This window comes from Lemur catta, chromosome 22 (genome assembly GCF_020740605.2).
Source record: "Lemur catta isolate mLemCat1 chromosome 22, mLemCat1.pri, whole genome shotgun sequence".
Lineage (NCBI taxonomy): Eukaryota > Metazoa > Chordata > Mammalia > Primates > Lemuridae > Lemur > Lemur catta.
Window position 1 is genome coordinate 24,441,725 of NC_059149.1, and position 14,965 is coordinate 24,456,689.

The window sequence follows — 14,965 nt, forward strand, 5'->3', positions numbered from 1 at the left end:
CCGCTAAAATTGCTCTTGTTGAGGTCACCAATAACATTTTGACCAACCCAAGAGGAACTTTTTCATCCTTTTCTTAACCCCAAATTAGCATTTAACTCAGGTTCTCAACTTCTGGAAATACTCCTACCTACCCACTGGCTTTCCTGAACTCATACTGCCCCGCTTCCCTCCTACCTCCCTGACCATCGCAGCCTTTGTAGAGGACTGTTCTTTCTTTGCCCACCTTGTAAAATTTAATGCTCCTCAAGGTTGTTGCCAAGGCAGTCTTCCGCTCTGCTACACGTTCTCCTGGGCAACTTCACCAATGCCCCGAGATTTCCATGTCAAACTACATGTGGATCATCACTAATTTTTAGTCTGGATAGCTTGCCCTAGATTCAACCTTATATATCCAGCTGTTGGCTGGAAAATTCCATGCGGATGTCCCATAGATTCTGCCCACCCATGATACCCAAGCGCATGAGATTCTCAGTGAATAGCACCATCATCCATCTGACTGCCAATCAGAAACCTGGATTCATTATGTCTCAATATGATTTCCATTTTTCTAGAAAAATCATCCAGTTCAAGATTTTAAATGTTTTAGCATGTATCTATACAGTCTGTGTTTGAAATTTCTAATCTTCTATCTACAGTTCTACTCCTCCTCCCCTTTTGTTGTAATTTTCTGAATACTCCTATTTCTAATTTTGACTTCCTTTAGTTCTAAGAAGAATACCCTAAAGTTTCTAGATAGCTGAATATTAAATTGTTACTTGCTCATTCTAGTCAGCTGCACTGGATTCAAAAAGGTTGTCTGTGCAGTACCTGCCTTTTGGAACTTATTTTTTGGTGAATTAATACGTATTAGTCTTGTCTGTATTCTATGGGTAATGCTTTAATGTTTTATTTAAGATACTTTTTGATCACATTATTTAACATTCATTTTTGCTACTATAAAATTGTTTTCCCATGTTCTCCTTGTATTTCTAATAGTTTTTAAATATATATATATCTTTTTCTCTAATAATTTGGAAGATATACAACCTATTATAATTTTAAGAAGTACCTTCAGATTTCTCTAAACATATTTTTTCTAATTATTTGAATCTGTCGTGTTCCTCCAGATAAAAGGAATTTTGCTTGCCTTCAAGTTTCCCGCCTCATTCTTTCCACGCTCACCTATTTGTTGACAGTTTATCATCCTGAGCTGACATTATTAGATTTTTCCCTGTATTTTTTAGAAACTAATTTTTGTATTTACATTAAGTATTATCACCATATCAACAATAGTGTCTCAGACACTCTATATTGAACGGCTTTCTCTGCTGACCACCAATTCCGTGAGACCCCAGGTTTCTGCTTGTTGTAATTCTACATTGGTTCAGTTCTCCAGCAGTCAGGCGACATCAGTAAGAATAAGTTGAATTCTGTCTGGGCTCTTGAAATAGGAGAGTATCTTTCTGTCTTTCTCATACGGAAACGACAACTGCTGTGGATACGGAATTGGTAAGTGCACACACACGCTCTTTTCCGTCCAAGATCAAATTTCTGCTTATGCCACTTATTCTCACCCCTCGAGGTGGGGACAGGGGAACCTGCGGGTTCTTTTCTGAGTCTCCTCTGTCACATCCTAACCGTGCTGCTCCTTCCTGGGGGGAGAATGACGAGGCCAGCGGGAGTCCACACGTCCTCCAGGACAGCCCCGTCTGCTCACACCAGCACCATGGTGCAAAACATCGCCATGTTGATGACACCAGCCTAGTTTCAAGTAGTAACACCAGATTTCCCTTATTTCCTTATTTTTATGTTTTCCTGACAATATCCTCCGATATATTCTGGGGGTGAAGGGGGACAGATTAAACACTTGCACTTACATTACCATCTTACCCAGAAACACATGTAAGAATAGCTGTATACAGAATTGGAATCATTCTGCAAATTTTCTTTTCCCCACTTAGTGTTATAATGTCAGCAATTCTGGAAGCCTTTTGCTTTCGTAACGGGATTTTTAGTGGCTATAATATGTAACAATGAAAATTGCTATAAACCACTGTTAGAATGTGCTGAAGGTTTACTATGTTAAGGGCCCTTGGCTAAGCCTTTTATGTACATTAGCTCATTTAATTCTGATTACCACCCTATGATGTGGGTTTTAACCCCATTTTCAATGCAGTTTAAGATGGCAAAAGGTGGGATCTGTGCCTGCTTCTCTAACTCCAAAGCCTGTGCTCTTAACTTTTCCTGCTGCGGAACTGGAGCTGTTGTTCCTCCCACCCTGTGTTCCCTCCCCACATCCAAGCAAAGAGCCGCAGACACTGAGGGTTCAGCCCTGCCTGGGCCACCTGACTTCTCAGTCGCTGAGAGCTGAAGGCCCCACCTGCTATCAACCAGCAAACACAAACAGCTGCCGGGTGCTGCAGGGCAAATAGACTTGGTGACTGAACTCTCAAAATCCATCACTGCCTCGTTTTTGTTTTTTAATATGCACTGTGTCATTACCCAAAGTGCGGATTTTCTTAGATGGAGAAAACTGAACAATTATAGGTAAGGATTTGCTCGCAACAGGCTGAATACAAATTAAAGAAATATCCCATAAGGTGGAAAATCTAACCCCTCCCTGGCTCCATTGTCCTTGTCACTTCCTTTCCACTGGCACGGCCGCTCCCCCAGGCAGGCGCTGCTGCATCTCACAGAGCACTGCAGGGTCCACCCATGGGCCCCCACCCTCGATGCCATCCTCATCCTTTAGTCCTTCCTACTGCTTGCAGGGCGACTCTCTGAAGCTGGGCTCTCATCAGCACACAGAGGTGGGATGGACAGGACAGTTTTTCTTTAATGCAATTTATCACACATCTGTACCCATTGTTCTCCTGATCAGACTGAAAACCTCCAGGACACAAGGACACAAGGATCCTGTGTGGTGTATCTGCCCTCCTCTCCACAGCCTTTAGCTCGTAACTTAGACATAGAGTATCTTGACCCCACTGGGTGAGCGATTCATGTTTTAAACTGAATAATAAGTAGATTAGGCACAATCGTCTATTTTTTACGTTGGTTGCTTTTTGGCAGGTCCTTGTCATAAACCATAGGCTAGATCCTGTGTGTATCCAAATGAGAACGAGGATAGTGAAACTGTCATCTGAATAATCTCTCTCTCTCTCTCTCTCTCACACACACACACACACACACACACACACACACACACTTCATTTAATCAAGTCCACTTCTGAAGTAGAAATCATGAAGTTGAAAGTACCCAGGCTCTGTTTACCCAACACCAAACCATAAGAGGGACTCCGGCCTTCAACACAAAAACGTCAGGCTTGACAATCTTTCCTGTGGTTCCAGGCTGACTTCCCAAATGACCAACTGTTTTTGCATCTTAAAGATCCAGCTCAACCTGGAATCCCGGCTTCCACCTTCCCACTCCACCTCCCGGCCTCCCTGGGTGTTTTCTAGCTTTTCAGGCCTGGTGTGAACCAAGCAAACCTCAATTAGCTAATGAGGTGCCCAAGACCAGCTCCAAGATGGTCTCCAAGGGCCAAGCAGGTCATTACCCGCCATCATCAGTGTAAATTTACGACCTCGCCTACCACATGGAGCGGGGGACCCTGTGAGGTTCTGCCAACCCTTTGGGCTGACAGGGACACGCAGAAATGCTGGCAGGGCAAAAACAGAAGTAAATTAAAAATAGGCTTCAATCTATAGGCTCTATTTATCTATGTCTTTCTTTAGTAATATAACATTAAGGTAAAAGGTCATATCCCCACTGAAATATAATTTATATTTACCTTTTATTAAATAATTATGGCATGGCATGAAGTTAAATATTACAGAAGCTAATCAAGAGGGAATTCAATAGAGAAAACTCAGACATGAGAATTTCGTCTTTGCTATACATAGAATGTCTTAATCCTCCACTGGGAGTCATTCGGGTTTGCTTAAGGAGTTTAATAATACACATTTCAACTGCCACAGAATCTAAATCCCATTTGGATCAGCCTTGAAAAACTTTCATCAATACCCTGAGATTTCATAATATTTCTCCTGAGAGCCCGGATCTGATGTGTCGTTTCTCACTTTGATTGCGGGTATAATATATGAGGTTACTTACATATCTTGGACCCAACAAATGGATATAAACTATAAGCAATGTGTGAATGGTTTCTTTTTTTTTTAAGTAAATAGTATTTAACTAAAAATATCTACTGGGAACCACTCATTTAAAAAAAAAAAAAAAGCTGGCTGGTACTCAATATTAATTTTCCCAAAAGATTGGTGAGACATAAATTCTATATAATTTTTATTTTCTTTCCTTAAGAGGAGGCATGGAGACTAGATAACACTTACCCTCATCTTATGCTTTTACTTCTATCCCCTCAAAATATAGGGGACACTGGCTAACACTGACAGGGGGCTCTTTGTTAGAGTTTTGGTCAGAACTCAACCTTGGCATTGCAGGCAGGAGGTCACTTGTGCCCTTGGCCAACAGTGGCATTAACCACAGAGATGGCGACATCAAGACGTGATCAATTTTCTTTGTAGGAATTTGACAGGAGAAGAATAAGATGATGGGGTGAGGCAGGTCCAAGTGCTCCATGAGGCCACCACCCTGGGGATGTTGGCGGATCCCACCGCTGGCCTGGGTTTCATCTCTGCTTGCCACTGAGTATCCACGTGGCTCCTGGGATTCCCGTGGATTCTGCCAGTGGCCTTCAAGAGGCCGCTAAAGGTGGAAGTTCTGAGCCCAGCTGTTGGTTTGTGCGTGTGCATTTATCCACAGAAAGGGATCTCTGCTTTTATCAGATGTTCACAGACCCCGCAGTCCATGAAGGGCGACAGCCCACAGAACCAGATGATCCCTATCGTCCTAACCCTAAATCCCAACTTTCTTCAAGAATTAAGGGGACCACTGAAAAGCATCCTGCTGTTTGCATTCTAAAAACCAAAGCAAACAGAACAAAACAAAACCCTAAAATCTACATAAAGTGACTGCCAGATAAACACCAGATCAGAAGACGGACTCTGATATGCCACGGTGGAGAAGGCACGTGTCAGGAATGTCAGCCATGCATCTTTGGTCAGTGAGCGACTCTCTGTCCACCGGGCAGGAAGGAGGGAAACAGCCTGGCTTTGAGAGGAATTTAGATAAACACAGACAAACTTCTGCCCTCAGGGCACTTTTAGGACTTCTCTTCCCTGACACAGTGCTTTGATCCTACTCGTTAATTCCCACCAGGTCTGCCTTCCGTGTGCTGTGATGTAGGTTCCCCTGTCTCTCCCTCCTCCTCCTCCCAATTTCCTCATCTCATTGATGGTCTCCCTACTGCCCTACCCACTCCTTGGGTGTCCAGTATCCAAATGCGACATTACATTAGCATTTTAATGCTGGTAAGTTAAATTTTTTCATAGCATACGATGGTGTGGTAGAGAGAAAGCTGGTCCTGGCTTGAGATCTGCCTTAGATCCCAACACAGACGAATGATGCTACCCTCATCCAGCCACTTGGCCATATGGGGCTCTGTCTGGTTCATTTCTCTGCAAAGACAAAGGGCTGGGCTAAACGGCCTCCAAGCCTCCTTGCAAACTCTTGCATTTTGTAATTCTAAGGCTATAATTTGGAGTAGTGCTGTTCTTTTCTGAGGAGTAGGGATGGGTGGAGTTGCAGTCACAGGCTGTTGAATTAAGTTGTCTTCAACCTTGGCTACATTGAAATCTCTTCCCATATCCATTTGTTTCAATGTAGCCAAAGTTCAGTGTTACCAATTTAAAAACAAAAAGGAACAAAGATAATATGGGAACACATTATTAAGAGGCAGTACCTGCCTTTGTGGAGACAGGAACAAGAATACGAGGAGAGAACCAACAGTACACAAGCGGAAGATTAGACCGAAGCCTTTGATATTTAATTTTAAATGAAATATTAATTTAATATTTAATTACGCTTTGGTTTCCAGAAAAACTGCGGCAGCAAGACAGATTGTTTGAAGAAGGGAGTAATATTCATGGTTAAGGAGACAACTGTAAAAATTAAAGATAAATTTCAAGGGTAAATCTAAATGCCACAATGGAGCAGTTATGAATACGCTCCTGCTCTCTGTAATTTGTATTTAGAATATTATAGCCCAGAGCAGCAGTCCATTAAGGGGCTGGGACGTCTCTGGGGCTAACAACGGAGACATCATCCCTCACACTCGGCTGAAAGATGTATCTGAATTTCACAAGAGGTGTGGATGGAGCAACTTCCGCCAAAGTGCAGGCTACCAGGAGGGCTGTTCATGCAACCTGTCTCCAGTTTGAGCAGGCAACGACTGTACTCGGGCCAGTTTTTGATGTCTGAATTGGGTATATTTAACTAAAAATCAGATTCATTTCTTCAATGGGATTCTTTTTTTCCAGGATAATGCTATACGGGGCGGTGGGGCGGGGGGAGAAATGTGAAGTGGATGAGCTATTAACATTGGGAATCCAGTTCACACATCTGCACAGAGCCCCTTTATGAAGGCAGAACCCCGCCACTGGTGCAGAGCCTGGGGGAGGAGGATGTTTGGGGTGTGATTTCGGGGTTTGTGGAAAAATCTAGCCCCCCCCTTTTCTCCTCCCACCTGCTGCCTGTTCTTGGCCATTTTCCTGTTAATGAACACTTTCTCTGAAACGATGAACACTAAAACAAAAACCACACATCTGTTCTTCGCTAAAATAAAAGATAAGAAATATTTGGGGGGAGGAGGTCAGTTAACACGAATTCTTGGGTTTCTCAGCATCATGTCTCCATTAGCCAGACCGTCTTTGTCAACCTCTAAGATCTACTGTGCACCTTGTAAAGCACCTATGCTGCACGTACCTGGGCCAGCTGGGTCTCTTCTCCTGGCGACACCTGCTTCCACGTGACCCCACTCCCCACCTGTAAAGTCCTTGTTCTTGGGCTGCCTTGGCCCTTCTCTGACTCCTGCAAAACTCTAATTTCTAACCTAGACCGAGATATTAAGGACACACCGTGGTAGGTCTTTCAAGAAGAATCTACATTTCCGAGAAGACAAGACACACAAATCCACCACTGACCCTGCAGCAGTGACAGAGGAAGCCACTTGGAACTCACCGTGGCTACTTGTATCCTCCTGCCAGATGCTCAAACAGTGAATTTTGCTTGCATTTTAATACTTATGTCCACGAATGCTTTTGCGTATGTATATAATTTTATCTTCCCAGCAAGGTAAGTATATCCACATCTTTGAGGTTACAAAAATGGTACAAAGAACAATTGATTTTCCCCAAAGCTGGGAGGCAAATCCCAACCTCTTCACTCTGTCACTGTCTCTCCTTCTACACCGTGACAGCCTCCCAGGGCTGTCACCCGCCCCCCGCCCCAGCGCCAAGCTCTCCCAGGTTTAATAACAATGTAGAGTTCATATTCCTTCGCTCTCTGTAACTTCGCTTATTCACAAAGAGGATAATTTCTATCACTTCTGAGGAATTCAAGGCACTTCACAAGCCCCAAGTCTAGCACATCATGCTGAGATCGTGAGCAGTGTTCCTGTTTTGCAATCTAGAAAACCGGAGCCCAGGTGAGGCATCTTCTGGGACTCTCTTCATGCTCACCAGCCGTGGCCTGTTTCCTGCGCACCTCCCCAGAGTAGCAGCCACAGGGACGAGGCATCTGCCAAGGAAAACTACCAGGAAAGGCAGAACAGATGGGCTTGGTATCATTTCTTCTAATAATCTGCACAGTGCTGGGAAGTCACACAGGCTAGTGGTTAAGGGCTGAACTCTACCTAAGAGTGAACGCTACACTTGTGTTCACGGCGAAATGACCCAGCGTCGGCTAAGAACCCCACCACGTGTGGAGTGCTTTCTAAGCCCGAGAGTCTCTGCAACAGCCTCGTGGGCAGAACTCAGCTCTCCCAAACTCACTTCTCTGTTTAAAATACAGACTCCCAGACCCCCTCAGAAGGGCAGGAACCGGTGTGCGGGGCAGGGCGCCAAGCATGTTTCTCATGATCAGCCAAATTAGGGAAACGTCTATGGGCAACAGTGTAATTAGCAGCAGAGCTTTACACATGGAGGAATGAGGCTCAGAGAGGCCAGGCGACTTGACGAAAAGACAAACAAGCAATGCATGACATGGCCAGACCCGAAAGCAGTCCCCTCTCAGACCCCTTCCTGTCCACAGAGCTCACTCTGCCCCACTAAAGCTCTCCAGGTGTCAAGTTTTCCTTTTTCTCTGGAATCAAGATGATTTTTTCCACCTTGCCCTTGGAGCTGAGTATTTTGCTGAGGCCTGCCATGGCCTCAGGTGTATTCAGTTCCAGCCCTCCGGAGGCTGGGCTGGCTGGAAAGACAAGGGCCCTTTGTCCACCTGCCCCCCAGGGAAGAGGCCACAGCCACCCAGGAGAGCAGGCGGAGGGAGGGCTCAGCTCCAGGCAGAGCAGTCCCCCTTCAGTCACCTGCAAAGCCACTGCCTTTTCAGCCATCAGACTGAGACTGAATTAGCTCTTCACATCAGAGGCTGCCTATTCACTGGGAAAGACAAGAGGCTACCAGCCCATTTCCTGCGGGCTCTGGAACCCTCCACGGATGACATCAGCTTCCTGTCTCCACCAACCCAAGCTGCACTTGGCCCAGTGACCTCAGGGTGGAAGTGTTTCTAGGGAGCAACCAGCCTCCTACGGCAGCCTAGATGTCGTATTTCTGGTTTCTTCTCTATTTATGAAAGAACAAACTACTGGGTCCCTGCCCTCCTCACTCCTAACCACCTCCCACGGTCCGTCCTTCTCAAAGGCAGTGCTCTGGATGCAGCTTCACTGCCTACCTGCCTCGAAATACTTTCTTTATACTCCAGTCACATGTACTAGTGTGTGCTGTTTCAGTATTTAAATACACGAGGCGCTATTCTGTATCCTATTTTATTATTTTAATTTTTTATTAAAATTAATTTTATTAGAAAATAATAAAACTAGGCAACATAAAAAAAATTAAAATAATACTAATACCCAGAAACCATCATTGTTAATACTTTGGTAAGCAGGCTTCCATACCTTGCTTGGGTTTTTTGTACAACTACTCATTTTTCATATACATGTAAAATTGGATCATACTAAGCATACTGTTTTTAAGCTTTTGTTGAGCCTGTATTGTAGATGTCCTTCATGAAAGTAACTATCCATCCATAGGATTATTTTTAATGTCTAAAAAAGTATAGAGATGCGCCAGGCACAATGGCTCATGCCTGTAATCCCAACGCTTTGGGAGACAGAGGCAGGAGGGTCGTTTGAGGCCAGGAGTTCAAGACCAGCCTGGGCAACATAAGTGAGACCCCATCTCTCCCCAAAATTTAAACAATTAGCCGGGTGTGGTGGCACACACCTGTAGGTGCTAGCTACTCGGGAGGCTGAGATGGGAGGATGGCTTGTGCCCAGGAGTTCGAGGGTGCAGTGAACAATGATTGCACCACTGCACTCCAGCCTGGGGCAACAAAGCAAGACCTTGTCTCAGAAAAGAAAAAAGCCGGGGGGTTGAGATGTCCTATTAGTTACTTATGAATCCCTTCATGGATGGTAAAGATGTTTTCAATTTTTCACTACTATAAACAGTGCCCCAATGAACAGCCTTCAGGCAAACTCAATTATTTCCTAAGTATACATTCCTAAAAGTTAAATTGCTGGGTCAAAGGGTACATCCATTTTTACAGCTAGTACGATGCAAGTGCTCTCCTGTAACCATTCACATCCCTATAGGGTGTTAGAAAGTCTGTACTATCTTCTAATTTTGCCAACTTGCGTATTTTCATTTGTTTAAAAAAAAATCTTTGCCAACTTGATAGGGAAAAAATGTGAAACTTTTGCTGCCTTAATCTGCATTTATTTGATTACTAGTGTGGTTGAAATTTTTCTATGTTTATTGCTTAATTGTATTCCTTCCTGAATTAACTCTATTTGGGCATTTGTCTTTTCCCCTTTAATTTATAAGATATCTAATGTCCACCTCTTTATCCACAATGTAAAACATAGTGGTTGACAAAGAGTAGGCACAAATTTTTGCTGAACAAATGAATCTTTTTCTGGGTAGGATAATACGTCATATAGAGCTAATATGTTCCTGCTTCATCTTTTTCCTTTTGATTCCCGACACCCTGACATGCAAACATTTTCTTTTTACGGAATCACATCCTCTTGCTTGCCAATATGTCTTTAGTAGCAATGTTAGTAAGGCTCAAGATTATAGTTATTTTTTAGATCTATAATCTTTGAAGCTTTATACATTTTTAATTAAAAATATTTGAGTGTATTTTAGTTTGTGATGTGAAATTATAAATCTGACTTTTTCTTCTAATGCTTAACTAGTTGGCCTAACACATTTGTTAATCATTCCATCTTGTCTACATCAATCTGACCCCTCCCCTACACTAATACTTAAGTATTTAGACACGTAATGTGTGCAAAATCAGTGCATTTTTTTTATTTTCTCTTCTGTTGCATGACATTTCTATATGTTCCTACAATTCTCATATTCTTTTAATTACTGAAACTTTCTATTTTTCAAAATCCTGTTTTAGCATCTTTCCTTTCCAGGTGAACTTTTGTAAAGTTTCCCCAAACATTTTGTTGGTATTTTGATTGGCACTGTGTTAAATTTATTCACTAATTGACATCTTTACATTATTAAATCTTCCCACCTCTCCGCCAGCTGGAAGTATTTTGTCCTTCCTCTGAACTCCCTTAGCACATTATACCTTTAAAAAAAAAAAAATCACTTTCTAAACTATACCCACCCAATTTTTCAACTCTGAAACCTGAGAGTTGTCCCCTTCCCTCCCCTCCCCAACCTTCACCCCATCCAATCAATCATCAAGCCCCGTCAGTGCTACCTCCTAAATTTTACCCACTGCAGCCTGTCCCCACCATGGGCACTCTGCTCCGAGCTACCATCATTCTGGCCTGGGCCACCAGGCTGGCCTCCAGCTGACCTCCCTGCACCTACCCTGGCCTCCAAGTCATTTGGGGACACCCCATGCTCCTGGTTCCTGCTACCCCGACCACTCCTCAGTCTTCCTCACCATCCTGAACCCTACACGCTGGCGTTCTCAGGGCGCCATATTTAGGCTTCTTCCACCCCGTAGCTATGCCCACTTCCATGGCGACCTCATCCGGCCCCATGGCTCTAAGTCCTATCTAGAGGCTTGACTGCTCTCTGCCTGACACCCTCCTCTCTTCCCACCCAAACCACCTGCCCCACCTGCCTCATCTCCTATCATGCTCTTCCCCAACTCCACTCCAGCCCCATCACTTCCTCACTCTACCCAGCCACACCAGGCTCGGGACAGAGAGGGAAGGATGTAAGGGGGACAGATTCCCATGGCTGGTCCCTTCCCGGGATTCCGATCTCTGTGTGATGTCCTTTCTACAGAGAGGCTTTCCTGACTGCCCTACCTAAGCCCCTCTCTCACTGTCTTCCTTACTGCTCACTACCTGAAATTACATCCTTTATTTTCTTAATTGTCTGTCTCCCCTCTATAATGTGAGCTTTATAAAGATGGGAGACTTTTCCTCCATCACTTCTATATGACAGAGCCTAGAGCTGTGCCCACCCATGGCAGGCATGTAATAAATCCTAGTTAGAATGGAAGCTAGGGCAGTAATTTTTTCTATTGTGACTTCCATAGAATCTCCCATAGATCCACAAAATTAAAAACAAACAAATAAACACACCTGAGATGTGCTTATCTCAAGAGAGAAAATTCAAAAGCAGAATTTTAAATACCCAAAAATTACCTGCTTCTGTCTACTCCTAACTGATAGCTAATCAGAAGTTTGCACTTTAACAAGAGTAGGAATCGGAGTTCAAATGAGAGAATAGACTATATATAAAATGACATTATTAAAAATACGTCATATTCCAGATATACTTTCTTGGTTTATATATTTCTTTCTTTTTGCCCCTTATTTTCTCTTTCAAAATACAACACTCTCATTGATCATCCTGCCTCTGGTTGTTCCCCCGGTTAACTCAGTCTTTATATCAATAGCATCATTTTTCCTGAGATAATACCTTTCAGTTACTCTCCCTTGCACGGAAACCCTCAATGCCTTCTTATTTCTTGCCAAATCAAGTCCAAACTCCCCTATCAGGCTTGCTTTTCCTTCATTTAAAAAAAATTGCAGTAAAATACACATAATGTAGAATTTATCATCTTAATCATTTTAGGAGTTCAGTAGTGTTAAGTATTTCACATTGTTATGCAACCATCGCCACCACCCACCTCTAGAACTCTTTTCATCCTGCAAAACTGCAACTCTATACCCACTAAACAATAACTCCCCTCAACCCCTGGTACCGACTTTCTGCTTCTATGAATTTGACTACTCTAGGTACCAGACAAGGCTTTTAAGCTGTTTTATGCTTTCCTTCCCTCCTGTGCCTAGCTCTTCTAGCTTCTAGGCTAAGTTCTGCAAAATGTGCTGCTACTGCTGTTGAAGCAGCCCTCTGTCCCTGTCCCAGAGGTGTGGGCTCATGTCACCCCCTGTGACATTTGCACATGGGATTCCCACAGTGGGCACATTCTTCTTTTTCCCCTTTGCCCATCCAAATTACTCACTATCCTCACACACAGTCTACATACAGTCTTCAGTTTATGGGTTTTTTTTTTTGGAGACAGGATCTTGCTCTATTGCCCAGGCTTCAGTGCAGTGGCATAATCCTACCTCACTGTAACCTCCAACTCCTTGGCTCAAGTGATCTTCCCACTTCAGCCTCCCAAGTAGCTGGGATTACAGTTGTATGCCACCACACCTAGCTAATTTTTCTTTTTTATTTTCCTTTTCTTTCTTTCTTTCTTTTTTTTTTTTTTGTCTTTTTATTTTTGTAGAGACAGGGGTCTCACTATATTGCCCAGGCTGGTATCAAACTCCTGGCCTCAAGTGGTCCTCTCACCTCAGCTTCCCAAGATGCTGGGATTACAGGCATGAGCCATCGTGCCTGGCCAGTCTGCAATTTCTATCTCCTTCTTGACACCCCATTCCTCTACTCTAGTCCACACTAAACTCTCTTTTTGAAATTCATATTCCATTCATTGGAAGAACCAAACATTTCAAATTGATGAATTCTCCAGCTGTTCTGTGCAATATATCATTGTCTCCTCCAAAGTTTCTAAACTTCCACATAGGGAAGGGACCATTTCGTATGTATCAGCTGTACCCCCCACCTAGAAAAAGCTGTAGATACAAAGTAGACACTCAATAAACATTGAACTAATACATAATTTTTTACTTTCATGAAGTTTTAAAATACTTTGAATCATTATGCAACGTCACTGGGAAACTTTCTTGAATCTTTTCAAGAAAATTCAGTAACAGTCAACAACCTTGTCTAATTTTTTTTTAATCTGATTGCTTATGTAAAAGACTGTCCTAGCCTCGTGCCAGCGGAGTTACATTTGTAAAGCTGTGTTCCCGCAATGAGCCACGCTGTCTCCCAGATTATGCAGAAGTTGCTAAATTAAAATACAAATTTAGAATCGAGTCTACACTTCCCTATTGAATGTCTATCACTTGGTCCACTCTTCCCACACTAGGAGAAAGACCTAGAAAACTAGGATGATGATGAAGTGGAGAGACTGGGAACCAGAGCTCAGGTGAAGCAGAAGCCAGCATCTCTTGGAATCATTCTCTCACCCACCTGTGTAAATGAACCTTCCTGGGGCTCCTTTGCAGAACTGTTTGGATTTGTAAGATAATGTCACCTCCACTACTCCAGGGATGTGCCGAGGAGGGGTCTGCACTCTGATGGCATGAGGAGTTATTAGCTGCAGAATGGACAGGCAGGGAAATAAATGACCTATTAGAGAAGCCATCACTGCGGACACAGGATAGCAGCTCCCACTGCCACTTCCTGGGGCTTCTCTCTGCTCTAGCCTCACGGTGCCCAAATGCCCTCTGAATGGCCCTGTTCCTGTGTCTCTCCTCTCTCTCTCTCACCCTGGGATTTCCTCCCAACCCTGCCTCCCCAGGTCCTCTCCTTCCCACAAGCCCAGCTCAAGTCCCTCCCACCTCCTGCTGCCCACCCGACTCCACCCCTGGCATCATTCCCTCCATGGAATTCCTCCACTGCTTTGGACTTCAAATATTGGTCTTGCCAAGCCCAGCTTAGCACCGTTACTTATCTTTTTGTCATGTGTTTTATGTGCTTATGAAAGTAAAATAAATCCAATTTAGAAAATTTGGAAATTATAGAAAAATATAAAGAAAAATATGATCATTACAGAAAAGACTAATGTTAACATTTGCTATGTTTCCAACACTTTTTTATGGATGTGTGTTACATAATTAGATTTCACATCCACAGACTCTGTTGTCCTGATTTTTTTTCCCCACTTAGCACCATAGAGTAAACATATCCCTTTTCCTGTACCATTTGAATTTTTTCAAAACATAATTTTTACTGGTGGAGTGATATTTCGTCATTTACTTTATCATTCTCCTGTTATCCCACATCTAGGCTACTTCTAATTTTTCACAATTTTAAATAATGCTGCAATGGGTATTTATGTTTTTAAGGAGTATGTCCCTGCAATTGTTGTGTCGTCTATGTCCTTGGGGATAAAAAGTAGTAAGTACTCAATAACGTGTTCGTGCTGCTGCTGATCTAGGGATTACTGGTTTCCCCACATTGAAACAATCTTTGGGTCAAAAGAAATCAGGAAAACAAGCTGCCTTTGCCTACCTCGCTCCAGACAAGCATGGTCCCAAACACCACTTGGAGACCATCAAAGAAATTGTCTCCAATGATAATGACCATGGCTCCTCCTGTGGTCCAGCCTTCACTTGGGCTGATGGCTTTGATGCAGGGGGTAGCTGAGAAGATAGGAAAGAAAAAGTCAGGTCTCTTCTTAGGGGGTTAGAGTTTGGAGTTTTGGGGACGGGCTGCTCTCGAAAGCTGTTGGTCATTCCAAGAAGTCCAGGCTGAGCTTTGCTCACTTGCCACCATTCCC

General features: G+C 43.4%; 1 protein-coding gene across 1 annotated transcript in view; it reads right to left on the bottom strand.

The window, feature by feature from the left end:
* EBF2 (EBF transcription factor 2) overlaps positions 1-14,965 on the bottom strand; it is a 172,924-nt gene that overhangs the window by 20,093 nt on the left and 137,866 nt on the right. The window contains exons 6-7 of the mRNA XM_045535792.1: positions 14,698-14,828; positions 13,654-13,780 (exon numbers count right to left, since the gene is read on the bottom strand). Coding sequence (XP_045391748.1) covers positions 13,654-13,780; positions 14,698-14,828 — 258 coding nt within the window. The remainder of the gene's footprint in view (positions 1-13,653; positions 13,781-14,697; positions 14,829-14,965) is intronic.